Source organism: Plasmodium fragile, assembly GCF_000956335.1.
Source record: "Plasmodium fragile strain nilgiri unplaced genomic scaffold supercont1.5, whole genome shotgun sequence".
In the NCBI taxonomy this organism is placed as follows: Eukaryota; Apicomplexa; class Aconoidasida; order Haemosporida; family Plasmodiidae; genus Plasmodium; species Plasmodium fragile.
The window spans coordinates 433120-449135 of record NW_012192585.1 but is presented as its reverse complement, the minus strand read 5'-3'; the positions used below and the strand labels follow the sequence as shown (position 1 = coordinate 449135).

Below are 16016 nucleotides of genomic sequence, written 5' to 3'. Positions count from 1 at the left end.
ACTCCTCACAGGTTCACCCTTTTATTAATACATTTTGCTATTTGTAATATGGCCGCTTCACCAACTAGACGTTTTACAAACCAGACGTGGGAATGGAACCATGGTCTCGCGTGGACTGTATATGATCATGCATGTGTAACGTTTCACCCTCTCGCAATTGTGCTATCCACCGCTGTTTCCTTTTTGCACATTGATTTTTTTTTTTTTTTTTTTTTTTTTTTTTTCATCCTCTTCGACGAGGGGTTGACTATTGCGACCTTTTCAAGGTATTCCCGCGATGAGTATTTTTTCTTTTTGGTCGATTGAATGGAATGCGTTCCCCATTTTGCTCATTTGGTCACTCACCATTGTTCGCCCGACGTGGTGTGCAAAGAGAAACGTGCAAGTGGTGTAATGGTAGCAGGTGTAATGACTTGGCGCGCGACACCCCCGTTGTGTGATTACAATATGGACGAACGGCCCAGTTGCTCGCGCAAGGTATTCCCCCATTGAAGGGGTGTATGCCCCCTCCTTGTAGCGCTTCGGGCGGTTCATGCGGTTGCCACGTCCCCTCCTGCGCGCGGTTACAAATATATGTAATGTGCGAAAAGCCCCGAATAGGTGTGGTGTCGAGGTATTTTTTTTAAATGAGATCACCACTGCTACTGGCACCGCTTCTCGAGATGGGAAGAGGCCAAGGCAGAAAAAAAAAAATAAATAAATAAATTAATATAGGAATAGCAGCACAGCAACATGCTCCTTCAGTTTTTCCCTCTTCCCCACGAGGCTTGGTAAAAGCGGACTAGCAAACAGCCGTGCCATCGTCCTCATTGCAACGCTCCGGCCACACGATTGAACGAATTAGTCGTAAGGAGGGAATGCCTCAAAATATTGGTCCAAGTCTTGATCAATCCTTTTTTTTTTTTTTTTTTTTTTTTCTCCCCCCAAATGACAGACGCCAAATGGTCGTTACCTCGTTAGTAATTTTGTAAAGTGTTAGTACTAACACGTGCATACGGTGCGTATCGTTTGGGGAATGACTCTTCTTCGTTTGCGCCATTTCCAACGGGGGGACTTTCTACATAAAAATAAAAGGGCTACACAAGTATAGCAGTGAAGAGAGGTTCCTCCACTAAATTCATGTGGCCCTTTTTTCGTAGTCCTATACAAAAGGGCAAAACCGAAATGGACATTTATTCTCTTCTCGTTTCAATGCCCCATTTTGGAAACAATGCAACGGAAGAAAAAAAAAAAAAAAAAAAAAGGAAAGAAAAGGCACCTTGTTTAACACCAGACTGCACACACATGTGTAGTTGTGCAAGTATGCACTTATGTGTGTGTCCACCCCCACGTGCGTAACCCCTTAGGTCCATTTTTAATGACTAAGTTTGTGATTCTCCTCAGCGTGTGTTATATAATTTTCCATTTTTGTGGGGCATTCAAGATACCGCATTGTTGCGAAAGGTTGGTAGTGCGCAGTGGGGAGGCAGGAGAGCCCGTTCGCGCCCCGCAGCGACACTGCATCCACCCCAGAAAAGGCATAGGGACAGAAAGGAGAGGAAGCAATGTACCTCGCTGCTACCACAATACGGTTCGAAGTCATGGGGTGAATAAGCATACTAAGCTGTTTTACAGGAGCAAAAAGGAAAGGGACATCCAGGAGTCAGGGTACATGTTTCCCTTCGATCACTTAGAGAAAAAAAAAACGAAATTTCCTCCGGACCCCTACCAGCCAAGTGAAGAAGAGAGGGAACAGAACGTGGCAGATGTGTTCGAAGAGCAGATGAACGATGATGAGCTCCTCAGCTTTGACGACGACGATGATGCGAAAAGACACTTTGGAGAGACAACCTTCAACGCACCCATCAGTGGGCACAGCGCGGACGGGGAACAACATGACGACGATGAGGATGGTAAGAAGGACAACACGAATGACGGGGATGTGGATGGGGCGGACGAGCTGATCCCGCCCGAACTCGTGGCGGAGGCTGCAAAGGGGAATACCGCTCCAGAAGAACCGCAACCCGAACGAGAGGTGGTAAAGATCAACGTGTATTCCGCAGAAGAGAAGAGAATTGAGGCCGAAATGATGAAAGACCAGCTCTATTACCTGTTTCACTCCTCCATGGACAGCACCTTCATCGAGTTCTTTCGACTGCAAATCGATTCGTCCATCCGTCCAGACGAGAGGAACATTTCAGTAGCGTACACTTGTGGGGAAAGCAATTACCAGGCACCAATATCTTGCGTGGAAGATCTAATAAACTTTTCCCACCATTTGCAAAACTTGTTGACCAGTAGAATAGAAGATGCTCGTAGGGACAAAATTAATGAAGAGATGACCTACTTGAGTAAAAGCATGCGGAAAGAACTCGAGAGGGGAAAAAAACAAAGGAACATCACACACACTTCAAAAAGGAATTTGCAGCTGAGCATCGAGTCGTCGCTAAAGTTGATTGAAAAATGCAAAGAAAAATTGTACAGGCAAAACTATGAGCGTACTTTACACGATTTGAAATTAGCATACAGTATGTTGCCGTGTAAATATTATGGATTTTTTCTTTCTAGCATTTGTGCAAATATATCGATGCTGTCCTACTACACAAATGACATGCAAGGAGCTCTTAACTTTTCTCTAAAGGCAATAAAGTACGAACCTAAGGATGCATTGGCGTGGAAATGTCTCGGAGATGCATACAGAAGCTTCCGCAAATTTTGGCAGGCTCAAAATTTTTACGACATAGCGATATACTTGGGCTATAAAGACGACAAGGGAGAGAACTTCAAAGAAATTGTAGCCGAGTTAAACAAATTGACCGTGGCTGCTTTGAAAAAGGCAGATACGTTAAAAGAAAATATGAACAACTGTACCAACGTGGTCGTGAAAAAAAACATCGGAATTGTGTTGAATAAGAATCCGGATTCGATTGGGGGCTGTTACGTGTCCTACATCATTGAGGGGGGAAAAGCGAGCAAAAAAAATTTCCACCATGGAGACCAAATTGTTGCACTGAACAATATCGTTACGTATGGAAAGCCAATTGACTTTTGCTTAAAAGCTTTCCAAAAGAATGAAGGCTCCTACGACATTGTTTTTTTCAGGGGAAATATTATCGAGCTGTACGGCCTGCGCGCCTACAAATATTTGATCGAACATGGTTTGTTTCACACCCTCTTCGAGAATGAGAAAATTGCGTCCTTCAAGCGAAACGAGACCATTTTGTTTGACTTGCGTGGGTTTGGCACCTTTTCCGAGTACGGCGTATCGCAGGGGGTATCGTAAGTGGCCACGCGAACGAGCTAGCCAAACGTGCCAACCAACGGTTCCGTGTGTGCACAGAAAATTCCCCAAAGGGGAAATGTACCTGAACGGTGCAGGCGACGTTTGTGCGCAACACCAGACACAAAGGCTGCACACAGCCCGTATTTTCTTCCAACCCACGTTACGCTCATTTTTTTTGTGTTTCCACTTAGTCCAAAATTTGTTCCGCGCGGCAACTTCGAAATCGCCTTGCTCGTTCATAAAAAAGTGGAAAAAAATATGAACAAAAAAAAAAAAATAAAATAAAATAAAAAACACACACACCGCGCGGGCCCCCAAACGACTTGACCGTCGCTCGTACACATCAATCACTCCTTGCCCCTCCTCTGCGAGTACAATATTTTATCATACAGATTTACGAACGATTCGTATTTCTCCACGTCGCGCTTTGTCCACTTCTTGGTGGGTTTGCGTATGTCCTGATTTTTGTTCGTACAGTTCGTTTGAAACTTCTCCCTGAGTGTTTGTATATGTATGGGTATTTGGCAGTCACTTAGGAAGGAGCGGAAGTTTTTTTCATAAGACCTCCGCAGGGGGGCTGAAAATAGTTTGTTTTCCTTGTAGAAGAAGAAGGCCAGAAATTTAATGGCACTCAGCTTTACGCTCAGACCTGGGTAGAGGGGTCGATGTTTGCCCAACTCGTACAGCGCCTCACACAGGATGTCATACAAGTATGTCTTGAGATAAACCATCGTAGTGACATCATTTTGGTTTTTCATTTTTTCAAAAATGATTTCGAAAATGTTTTGATTATTTAAGTAGTCCGTATGATTACTTACAAATTTTTCCATTTTTTCTTCATTTTCGAATAGGTAAAGTTTTTGTTGGTACTTTATGCAACATTGCTTATTCCCCTTGACAAAATTGTTTTGGTCTCTCAAGCTGACCAAGCAGAATCCCTCATTTTCTATTTTATCATTTTCTTCCACTTGATCTACTTTTTCGAATGTAGCCAGTGGTTTCTCTATGGCTGTGAACTCCGTGGGATTTTTCTCGAACGCAACCACCTCGTCATGACTACTCACTAAGTAGAAGCAGCCGTCATGGTTCACTGTGTAATGATCGAATATGTTGCATTTTTGTAAAATGTTTTTGTTCTTATAGGTAACTAGGCAGTAGTTATCAAATTTCATTTCCTGTTGGTAATTTTCCCTTTCTTCAAGATTGAACCCTTTGAAGTAGGCGGTCTTGTTATTGTACTTGTATCGTTTATACTTTTGGTAGTTCTTTATTGTATTCTCTATATCGTTCGTCAGTTTGCACTTCATTTTCCACACGTTTGTATGTTCTACGTGTATCACATTGTTATATTTTGGCTTGAAGATGTGCTCGACGTACTTCACAAATGGGTAGTACTGTGGGAATGTCCCAGCAGTGCGTGAGGGGATGTACCTGTCCCTTTTCTTAACATTTTCTCCCACTCTTTGGCATGCTCCATTTTCTGCTTCCGTTGGTGTTATTCGTTGCTGCCTGTCTCCCTTGTGCAGTATAAAAATCAAGTGTGGAATTTTTTTCTCTTTGAGAAAATGCTCCAGTTGGAATTTGTTATATGGAAGGTTGCACAGGATGCATCCATGAGCCAGGACATCATACTGGTTCATCCGAATGCGTATTAGTTCCATAACGTCTGCATCGGTTAAGCGTTTTGTCTTTATAAGTTGTTTAAATTTCCCAATTTGAAAACCAAAGGAGAGTAAATTTTTTGGGTGGATCACTGCACACTTTGTACTTTTCGCCAGTTCATCGTACAAGTCTTCCATATTTGTATCTGAGTACATAATTACGAATGGGAGGACAAAGCAGGGGTCTGGTTTCATCTGTGTCAAGTAACGAATGGGGTTCATACTAAACATGTTTAGTTCCTCTTCCGTTTTGAAGTAAAATAAAAACGAGTTGTATAGGAGGAGGTGCTCCGTGTCTACGTCGACGATGTTATCAATATTGACCGGAGAGTAATAATAAAAATTTGACAGTTTGGCGTAATTATTTTTTTTTAAAAACTGGGCCCATAGTTTGTCTACCCTCTTTAGATTCATCTGATGGAAGAGGCAGTTCCTATGTTGGAGTATACCTCTCAGCTTGGCTTCTATACATGCCTTCACTTTTGTCATGTGAATTTTCCCTGCGTCGATACACCACACATTTGTATTATCCTTCAAATGGTTAATAATTTGCTGATTCTTCTTTGATGTCTTTTTTATTTTGGTGAGTAGCTTTTTTTCTCCTTCTGCAAATAGCTGTTTTGTTTGTCCATTTTTTTCCCCATTGGAATTATCTCCTCTAACTTCTTCCATGTTCTGATCACCCGCCCCTTTTCTGTGCCTTTCCTCTCCTGCGTTGAAGTAACCCGCTTTTTCCCACGAAGCCTTGAGGCCACATTTCAAGTAAATCACATGCTCAGGGATTCTAAAGGAGCATTTCAAAATTTTCTCAAACGAGTTTAATACCTTCTCTGCTAAGAAGATATACTTGCTGTTTAGTAATTCCTTTTCGTTTTTTTTAAAAAAAATTTTTTTAATTTGTTCTACCTTTATGTTTTTCTGGAGGTAGGCATAGGGGTCACCATCTGAGTTGGTATCACTTTGGGATGCCATTTCTTCTGATGGGGTCTCATCAGATGAGTCACCTCCATGGGGGAGGGGTTCCACCTCGTCTGCACGTCCGCCTCTCTCTCCGCCACCCACCTGCACGTCACCTGGCCCATTTCTGTTCCCTGTGGCCGTTTCGTGAGGGGGAGCCCCTTTAGCCAGTTCTGCCTCGCTGCCACGACCTTGACTGACGCTCCTCTCCCTGTGCAGCCTCTCCAGGCAACGCCTCACCTCCTCGCCGGACGACGCTCTGAACAGATCTGCGCTCGCGGGGGAGAACCTAATGATGCACTTGCCCAGCTTCTCATGCAGGACGACGCGCATGGCAACAATTTTGGCCACGTTCAAAACGAGGTTGAGCGGCTTGACTCGAGAAAACAGAACGTCGAGCATTTGCTGTTCTGTCTCCACTGAGTATTCCTCCGAGGTTTTCACACAACTAATGTTGTTCTCTATGTAGTCCACATCTACCTTGTTCAGGTGAATCTCACAATCGTGAAATTTACCTAGCCAGTTAGAACCAAAGACGAAGTGTGCAAGTACGTGGTTCCTCTTCTTCCTGTTCTTCATTCCATCGGTAAGCTTGAAAAGGTAGACATATTTAAGGATGTAAAAACAGGTGGGTGGGAATGTATTAGTAAACTCCTTCTGTATGTCAACACATTGTAAAAAGAATTTGCATGCAATGGTCTCCATTTCTTTTACAAAATGGCACCCCTCATCAGTTAGAAGTAGGACTCTCAAAGGAGGCACGGAGAATTCTCCACAATAGGATTCTTTGCTTTGGCAAAAATGAAAAGCATTATACATGTTGGAGAGGTGGTGCACCTTCCCACCATAGACCAGTTTTACACCTTTGGAGCTTTTATACAGCCAATTATGCTTCGATACAAGATACGGGCAATACACATTAGTGAACGAGCAATCTAGTTTATCTGCTAAGGTGTTATCCCTCAGGACGTCGGTGTAATCATAATAGGAGTGGACATATGGGTTCAGCAGCTTCCTTACTTCATTTACGTAATAATTAATATTCGTCTCGGTGCTCATTTTGAGATAGTGCACTTGGTACTTTGCTTTCCTCAAACGTTCAAACTCTTTTTTGTATTGCTTAGTACAAACATACATGGAGTTCTCTCTCCATGTGATTTCATTTACCTCATCACTGCCCCTCTGGGTTAGCTGTTTCAGAATGTCCTGGTGGATGTTTTCTCTCATTTGTTTCTCTTTTTCTTTCTTCACGTCAAATGCGATAACAATGTCAATCTGGAGTTTCACCTTCTTTAGGTACTCGTAAATTTTGCTATTCAAGGGCAGCCCCGTTATTATGAAGTGTGTGCTTTCAGCGGTTGTCTTGAATGGCGGACCACCTAGGGAAGGTTCCCCCAACTGGTACTCACTTCGACTTTCTAACTCCTGGGCGTACTTTCCATTTTCATCCTCCAGTTGGGTCGAGATGGTACAGATTAGTTGGTCAATCGTCCTGTTTATGCTGCTCAAGGTGGTGCACTTAAATAGGTCACTCACCAAGCAGCTGAATTGGACGCTGGCCTCGGAGGATTTCCCTTGCGCTATGAGCAGGCTGTGGAGGGCCCTGATTTTAACTGCCTTTAGGGAAATTTTCTTCTGGGGGCCATCCTCTGCAATGTCATCTGCAATGTCATCTGCAATATCCTCTGCAGTGTCATCTGCAATACCGTCCTCTGTGGGGTCATCCTCTGCGGGGTCATCATCTGGGGAGTCCTTAACTGAATCATCCTGTTCTTCCCTACAGCTCACCCCATTTGCGTCTGCCCCACCAAATGCGCGTTCGAATTGCTGCCTCAGCTCCTGCAGCGCTTCCTCCACCTGTCGCAGGACGAACACATTGAAGGAGTGTGCCTTGTTCATCCGCATGCACAGGTACCGCACGATGAACAGGGGCGACACGGTTTTGCCCTCCACGAGCCGATTGATCTCAAACATGTAGGTGTCCACGTTTGTGTACGTTTCCCCCTTGGCTTCTTCTTCCTTGTCTGCCCCTTCCTCTGCCCCCTTTTCCGAGTCGCATCTCAGATCCTCCCCGGTGAGGAAGAACCTCCGGAAGTAATCCTCCAGGTCGATGTGCACCACCCGTTCCCTCTGCCCCACAACGCTCATCACTTTTTTCTTTACATCTACACTAGAAAAATAAATGACCATGGTAAAACCTATGTGTTCCTTTATCTTGTTGCTCGAGTAGAATTTGGGGTACATCAAAAATTCTCTCATTTTGGTTTCGCTGTCCAGTAAATATATTTTGTTCTTGTAGGTGGCCATGAATTGTTTCTTTCCCTTAACAAACCTCCTCTCGTTGACGTAGGTCACGGGGCAGTACTTGTAGTAGGCACCCCAGTGTCGGTAGTAGCGCATATGCGTTTGGCCTACGAATGACTTCTTCTCATCAGCGATCGATTTGCCCTGCACTTGTTGAATCGTGTCGCCGCGGACGGAGCTAATTTCAACACCACTCGATTGGGCAGACCCCTTGTCTCTGTCATCCCCTTGATCGGAGGCAGCTTCCGCGACGCCATCAGCTGTTTTTACAAGACTAGATTCACCAACACTATGGCCACCTTCTGGGGAAGCGTCTTCCAATGGGGACTGCCTCCCCAGGATCCTCCTCCTCCTCAGGTTCACCACCAAAACGCCAGACCCCTGCTCCGGACAATACTTGAACGGAAAAAAATTATTTTTAAGATGGTAAGAAAATTGATTTCTTATCATGTTGATGTGGAAAATGTTCCATAGTGTGTCCTCGTTCGGTCTGTTCCATTGTCCCATGCTCTTCTGGCTAACCATATCCATGCGGATGAGTGGGATGCCAAACTTTTCCTCCACCGCGCGGGCCACATCTTCCTCCTTCCGTTGGGCCCATTCGTCTGCTTCACCTGCAGCGTCTACGTCAACTGTAGCGTCTACGTCAACTGTAGCGTCTACTTTGCGTACATCGTCCTGGGGGTGCATTTCTGCGCTCTCCTCCTTGTGCAACTCGTTCACCCGCTCAACCAGCAGGCGAATGTCCCTCTCCAACTTGATGCTGCGCATGCTGCTCTTCAACTCAGCATAGTAACTCCTGTAGTACTTTTCAGGATCGTCGCACCTGTACACGTAACACATTTCTTTACTCATTTGGGTGAAGTAGTTTTCACTTATATTTTCCACGTTTAGGATTCCTCGGGGGGTTCTCTTCGCGTCGGTGTTTTCTTTGCTGGGTTGCCCACGGGGGGAGGTGGCCTTTGCTTCTTCCTCATCCGTGCTTTCCTCCTCGTTACTATTTTCGTCGTTGCTGTCCTCGTCGCTGCTGTCTTCGTCGGTCTCATCCCCCTCTGTGTTATCCTCGTCGATGTCATCCTCCTCCGTGTTATCCCCCTCCGTGGCGCGCCCGTCTAGAGCGTAGTTTTCCTCCGATCCCCCCACGGTGAGGCATTCCTCCTGTGCGCCCACGTCCTCGTCGATCGTTTCAGCTGCATCCGACGCGTTTGCAACAACAGCAACACTCCCCAGCCGTTCCTTCTCTAACACTCGCAGCATCTGCTCGTCTTCCTCATCACGCTGTTCATTTGGAGAGTCCCCGTCTGAAGCCTCCCCTGAGGGATTATCACCTGTTCCCTGCAATTCTGCCTCGTCCTCCTCGCTAGAACCAACAGAAAGGGCGGCTCCGGATGAGTTACTCTTTTTTTCCTTTTTGTGTTTCCCTATGTTGTCGCCCACATGCACATCCTTCCCACCAACATTTATCATCTGGAGGGGTCCCGAACTCCTTTCTCGGAAGATGTTCAGCAGGTGTTCGTATATGATGTCCACGTGGGTTGGTTCGTCGCACCTGCGGTGGGGTGCAAAATGGGGAAACGTGAATGACGCCCACATATAGACGGCGTACGTAAAGCGGCCTAAACGTAGAACGCCCTAAAGCTGAGCCGAGCCAAGTTAGCATACCTTGCGACCCCCTCATGCTCCTGCAGAAGGATACAGAAGCAGGGGAAGGTGTCCTTAAACGGGTTGGCCAGAATCAAATTATGATCCTCCACGAGAAAGTTGGACCCATCAATCCCATCCCCTTGTGTTACATTTTTTTGAAAGTTCAAATTGAGGAAGCTCATATAATTGAGGTAATTCAAAGAGGAGAGTTTCTTCCATTTGTGAAGAAAATACTCAGCGTAATTCAAAAAATTTCCCGTCAAGTACAAAAGGGAGCCATTATTTTTAGCAATGATACTGTTGAGACACTCCAAGGTTAGATCCATGACCTTCTTACAGTCGATGCTCTTTCCCTTTTTTAAATCTTCATTAATTAATTTCCCAAGTGGAGACAGAAATTTATTTTCTAACGTTACATTTCTTCTTAATACTAGAAGCGGCTCGATCAGGTCCACTTTTAATCTTCGGGCAAATCTGTAGACATACTTTTCTCTCCTCCTGGACATGACTAGGAAATTTTCCTTCTTGTTCCTTTTATTTATTTTGATGAAGTTCCTCATTTTGTGGGAATCCTCCACGAGCAGGTACTTCGTCTTCAGGGGGGTAGCCGCGTTAGCCGCGTTAGCGGCCTTGTCCGCGTCGGTCGTGTCAGCCGCTTCAGCCTTGTCAGCGGCGTTACCCATGTGAGGAGGCTTGGCCGTGTCAGGAGCGTTGTCCTCTATCCCAGTTAGTGCTTTCAGTATAGGTGCACCTCCGCTCAAGCCTCCCTCTCCGCGTTGTTCAGGACACGCCTCCCCCTTCATGGCCCGTTCGGTAGCATCTACATTCTCAAAGACTTGTTCAGATGTCTTCACTTTGTCGCTTACTTGACCATGTGTTTCCACTTTTTCGCTCACCTGTCCAGGTCTCTCCACTTCATTTATGACCCCTTCCGTAGCCTCCACTTTCTCAACGACTTGTTCAGGTGTTTCCACTTTCTCAACGATTTCTGCAGGTGTCTCCACTTTTTCGCTCACTTGACCATGTGTTTCCACTTTTTCAATGACCCCTTCTGTAGCCTCGAATTTTTCAATTACTCGTCCTGGTGTTTGCACTTCATTTGTGACCCTTCCCGGTGTGTCCACTTTCGGGATGACCTTCTCATCCGACTGGTCCCTTTTGCTCCTCTCCAGAGACTCAAGTTTCGGTCCGCAGGGGTGACCGCCCATGTCATTTGCTCCAGCGCTCTGTGCATTCTTCTCTAATGAGTCACGCTTCGCTCCGCCAAGGTGACTCTCCAAGTCTTTCTCATCATCAGTGGGGCCCCTTTCCACAACATCTTGATCACGAATCAGCACTGCCTCATCTACGCCAGTATGAGGTGCCCCCTGTGTGAGAGTTTCCTTCCCTTCGTCTTCCTGCCACTTGTCTTCCTGCCACTTGTCTTCCTGCCACTTGTCTTCTTGCCCCTTGTGTTCTTTCCGCTCCGATGTGGAGGCGCCGCCCCCTGTTCGTATCTCCTCTCCAGTGTGTCCACTTCCCTCCATGTCTTCATCATCAAACAGAATACTTTTCACAACGTCTTGGTTACGGATTATGTCCTTCACAAGCTCATGTTCCATTTCTTCACCCACCAACTGCGATTCGTCATTTGAGTATCCCTTTGTTAATAGCCCTTCTTGTAGACTCTTCCTCAAAACCGCTACCTCACTTTGTATTATGACTTCATTTAATATTTTCCCCATTTCACTAAAGGTCGTGTTGGTATCGAATGCGGAGGAGGTCCCATTTTTATCATGTTGGTTCCTTTCATACATGTCCTTTTTAATACTAAGACTGCTCAGCAATTCTTCATTCGGCTTCGAGCTGTTGATTTCGCCGTGGCTATCTGTACTGCCCATTACATTCACCTGGGAGTCTGCATCTCCGGGATGGTCTTGCCAACCTGCTTCGCTTTCCTCGAACTCTTCAGCAAGATCAGCATGATAAATATTCTCATCGGTTACGTCATCTCCTCCTTTCCCTGCTGCCAGGTCCCCCTTGCAATCGCTCCTCCTCTTCATTTTTTTCATGAACAAATCAACATTTCCTTTGTAGGAATCCATTTTATTTTCCATGTCTTTGTTCACTGTTGAGAGGAGGTCCCTCTGCTGGTTCAGTTGCGCGTACCCCTCCTTCGTTTCCTCCTCCCCATGCTCAGTTATATCCGCCCTGTTCGAAGCGTCCTGCGCATGTTCAGTTATACCCACCCTGTTGGAAGCGTCCTGCGCATGTTCAGTTATACCCACCCTGTTGGAAGCGTCCCCCTCCTTCGGCCTCACCTCCTTATCCAATTTGTCATCGAACGAAATGTCCTTTATGTTGAAGGTGGATTCGTTTGACCCATCACCAGGGAGGATCTTCTTTGCCTTAGCTGCATCTTCCATGTCACTCACAGTGGATTGTGTGTCCAGGTTAGTCCTACTTTCGTCGAGCAGTTCCCCCATGCATGTGTCGTTTTTTTTCCCCTTTTTATATTTGTCCTTCTCCTGCTTTAGCTCCTCCAAAGTGCGTTTTTCATTCTCTAAGAAGTTTTTAGCCTTAAGCAGATCGACTGACTTTTTGGGTCTACCTTCTGTCTCCTCGTTTGGCGTTCCCGTTTTTTTTTCTGCTCCTCCTATTGTTAAATTGCTTCTCAGTGCATCCAAGTATTCTTCATCGGACCCATGCGTGTAGTCTTTATCTTCTTCCTTTTCTACACTTTTGTTTGCACTAGGACTTCCTCCTGCTTCTGCTCCATTGTGTGCCAGCGATTTTTCAGACTCGTCTTTGTGTTGATTCACAAGCGACGCTTCTTCCCCCGCAGTGGCGTCTCCTTTCCCTTTTTGAGTTGTCACTTCATCATCGATGGGGACAGCGGCCTTTGTTCCTTCCCCTACCGACGCGCCTACATGTTCTTCAACTACGCCGGCTTCTCCTTCTCCTTGAGCGGCTCCCCCCTCAGCTTCCTTCTCAGCCCTGCCTTGTGGGGAGCTTTGCGTGGGGTCGTCCCGCCCTATATTATCCGTTGAGTTTGCCTCCATGTCGCTTTTAGCTTCACCTTTCTCTGGTCCTTTCGCTTCCACTTTCTCTTGTCCGTTCTGTTCCCCTTTATTTTGTGCGTTTTCTGCCCCCTCTTGGCCCAGCTGGGGGAACTTCCCCCGGACCTCCTTCCTAAGCGTCTCCTCACCAAAATCCAGGTTCGAGTCCAGGCGGAGGAAGTGTCTTTGCTGCGTCGGGAGCAGGTCCCCACCCAAAGGGTTCCTCTCCTCTGCATCTGTGTCCTTCGCATCAACAGCGCCACCCCCCTGGTGGTCATTGAGGTCCACAATTTTGCACTCCTTGGTGAACTCAGCAAAGTTTATTCCGTCAATGAGCAGGGAGCCTTCGAACATTATTTTTTCCTTCCCTTCATGAGGGCCCCCTTCGTCCGTTTTATCCATGTTAGCGGCTTGGGCGTGTCCATCGTGTCCATCCTTTTCGTCGTCTTCACCTTTTGTTGACCTTTTAGTCCTCTCTTGAATTTCCTCCAGTACGTACATTCGGTCTGCAATGGATCCCTCTGTCTTCCTCCTTCCTTTGTCGTCCTCTTCCTCCCCCACCTTGTCCTCCACGCCTTTCTCATTATGTTTGTCCTTTCTCACCTCGAAGGCGAAAGTGTTCCTTTTTGCGACGCTGGCCTGGACGCCTGAGGGGGACTTCTCTACCACCTGTCCGTATATATGTCCCCCCCCGTCCGTTGGATCATCTTTCGTTTGTTTGGTCTCTTCTTCTTTGTTCCTTCCTTTGTCTGCGCGCGTGTGTGTGTGTGTGTGTGGTGTGTGTGAGTGAGAAGAGGTAGGTGCACTGTTGCGGTGTCCCACAGATGAGAGCGGGGGGTCGATGTTAATCGTCACTTATCACCCCACTCCATTTGTGCGTGTTGACCTACCGGTGCAAGATAGCCCGTCATGCCGCCTGGGGGAGTAAGAACGATCACACGGGTGCCCCTCAGGGGAATACTCTTCCTCCTGGGAGTCTGCCCCCTCAAGGTACTCGAGCGGGTTTATCTCGTCCACATCAAGCAACACAATATGTCTTTGTAAATACGAATCATCATTAGTCCTATTGTTGAGCAGATTCTCAAATAAATTTTTATCCAACATGTCTTGCGCGTCGGGATCATTATCGTACAGGAAGGACTCCTCAACTTTATAACTGTCGCTAAATCGTTTTGTGAATTGTTTTTTTAATTGTTCCATTTGGGTTGACAATTTTTTAATGGATTTCATATTTTTAATGAAACTACTACTACATCTATCATGACCATTCTCTTCATTTTTATAACCCAAAATTGTATTTTCAAAAAGAGATACCTTTTTCATATCTTCTTTTCGTTTAAAATTTATCATCATGACAGGTTTTTTTTTTACCACTTGTCCATTTTTCATTTTAATTTCGATGAAGGTAATTCTATAAAATAGGGTCTTCAAAAAATGAGCATAATCTAGTGCATTTATTGTGGGTGTCCATATATCAGTGAGTTCAAAAAAGGCATTAAAAAAAGATTCAAAGTTGAGGTATTTCTTCCCTTTACAATCATTGTTCCATTCGTCACTTACTATGTTTATGACCTCCTTAATATCAAAATGAGGTATTAGTACTTTACAGATCCTAAGCATTATTTTGAAGTATTCCACTTTAGTGAATTTACCATCCATGGGTTTGTTCAACACATTGGTCCATATGTTTTTTACGCACTGTACGAATTGTGGGTCGTTTTTTATTTGTTCCCTTTCTCTTTTCAGTTCTTCATTTTCAAATTTTATGTCCCCTTGGTTTAGGTACTGTCTCAGGTTGTGTGTGCCCCCGTCCGCGGGGAACAGCTCGGAGAAATTCTCCGCCATGCTACCGTTAAGCTGCACAGCGGTGAAGGGAGGGAGAGACGACCAGAGTGGTCGAAGCTCTGCTCTACCTTATGCACGCATTACTCAACCACCCCCGCGTGTTTTGTGTGGTTAGCTTCTACCGCGAAGACTCTACAACAAGAAGTGCACCATTCACGCGCTTTTATTTTTTTCCTGTGTTCATTGTGATGATGAACTCTCCGTGGAAAACAAAAAGGGCAGGAAGCGCTGATAAGAACGGACGTCACTTCGCTTCGCAAGGAAACTCTAACGTGTGCCCATACCTATGTACATATAAAAATAATTTATGTGATAAATTGTTTTTCTTTCCCGCTTGGAGGGGTCTGGGATGCCCCACAAAGGCTTTTAGACAGACGCTTTTTTGAGGCCATATAATTTTTGTTTTTTTTCATTTGCCCCTTTTTGCCCTCATCGTAAGGCATCGTACGTTTGGCACTTGTCCTTTAGAATGTGTATGCCTTTTTTAATTTTTTTTTTTTTTTTTTGTCCCGTTTTGGAGGATTCAAGGAGTCATTGAGGAAAACCACACCATTAGAGATATCAAAAAGGGAAAAAAAAATTAGGAAATAAGAACCGACACTTACAGCTTTTTTTTTTTTTTTTTTTTTTTTTTCGCTGTCCACACGCGTATACATTGCAGAGGCGAAGGCCCCCCCCCCCCCCTTTGCGCTCGCTGCTCCGATGCTTCTGAGCAAAGGAGACCTTGCAGCAGCGAGCTCTTCTACACATCAGGAGTATTCCCCCGCCGTGTCCCATGACTCCCCTTAACACGTCACTTCCTATATTTGACTTTGTAAAAGTAGCTACACCGATGGGATATTTTTATTTTTATTTTCCATACCTATAGTATTATGTGTATTATGTGCTACTTCCAGTGAACAGCCTTTATATTACATGGGGCCTGGGGATGAATCATTGCAGGGTCACCCCTTTGGACAATTCCTCTCTTGTGTTTTTTTCCCTAACACACAAAAGATCCACCCTTTCCCCTAGGTGCGACCCAGCGACGCAGCGACGCGGCAACGCAGAACCGCTTCCGCGAAGGGGGCAATCGCACGTTGCCCATCGCCTTACACAAAAGTATGCAATCGTATCAGAGTGCCTTCGTACCAGCGTGTCGTCGTGCCATCGTGCTGAGCTTTGCCTCCTCTTGCAGATGCAAACGCCTGCGCGCACCATACGCGACAGCATCGGAATAGGAAGCGTGATTGGCACTATTTTGTTTAGGGTTTAGATTTCCCTCCGTTTGGCATTTTCTTTTTTTTTTTTTTTTTTTTTTTTTTT

At 45.6% G+C, this 16016-nt stretch overlaps 2 protein-coding genes across 2 annotated transcripts; one reads left to right on the top strand and one right to left on the bottom strand.

Annotated features, from left to right (window-relative positions):
• Positions 1–1357: 1357 nt before the first annotated feature.
• Positions 1358–3262, top strand: AK88_00677 (uncharacterized protein; the record flags this gene model as incomplete). The annotated part of the gene is made up of 1 exon (XM_012478323.1): positions 1358–3262. The coding sequence occupies one exon, from the start codon at positions 1358–1360 to the stop codon at positions 3260–3262; it is 1905 nt and encodes a 634-aa protein (XP_012333746.1).
• A 347-nt stretch (positions 3263–3609) lies between these two features.
• AK88_00676 (uncharacterized protein) lies at positions 3610–14711 on the bottom strand (the record flags this gene model as incomplete). Its single annotated transcript, XM_012478322.1, has 3 exons — positions 3610–9733; positions 9847–13615; positions 13757–14711. The coding sequence occupies 3 exons, from the start codon at positions 14709–14711 to the stop codon at positions 3610–3612; spliced, it is 10848 nt and encodes a 3615-aa protein (XP_012333745.1).
• Positions 14712–16016: the final 1305 nt, after the last annotated feature.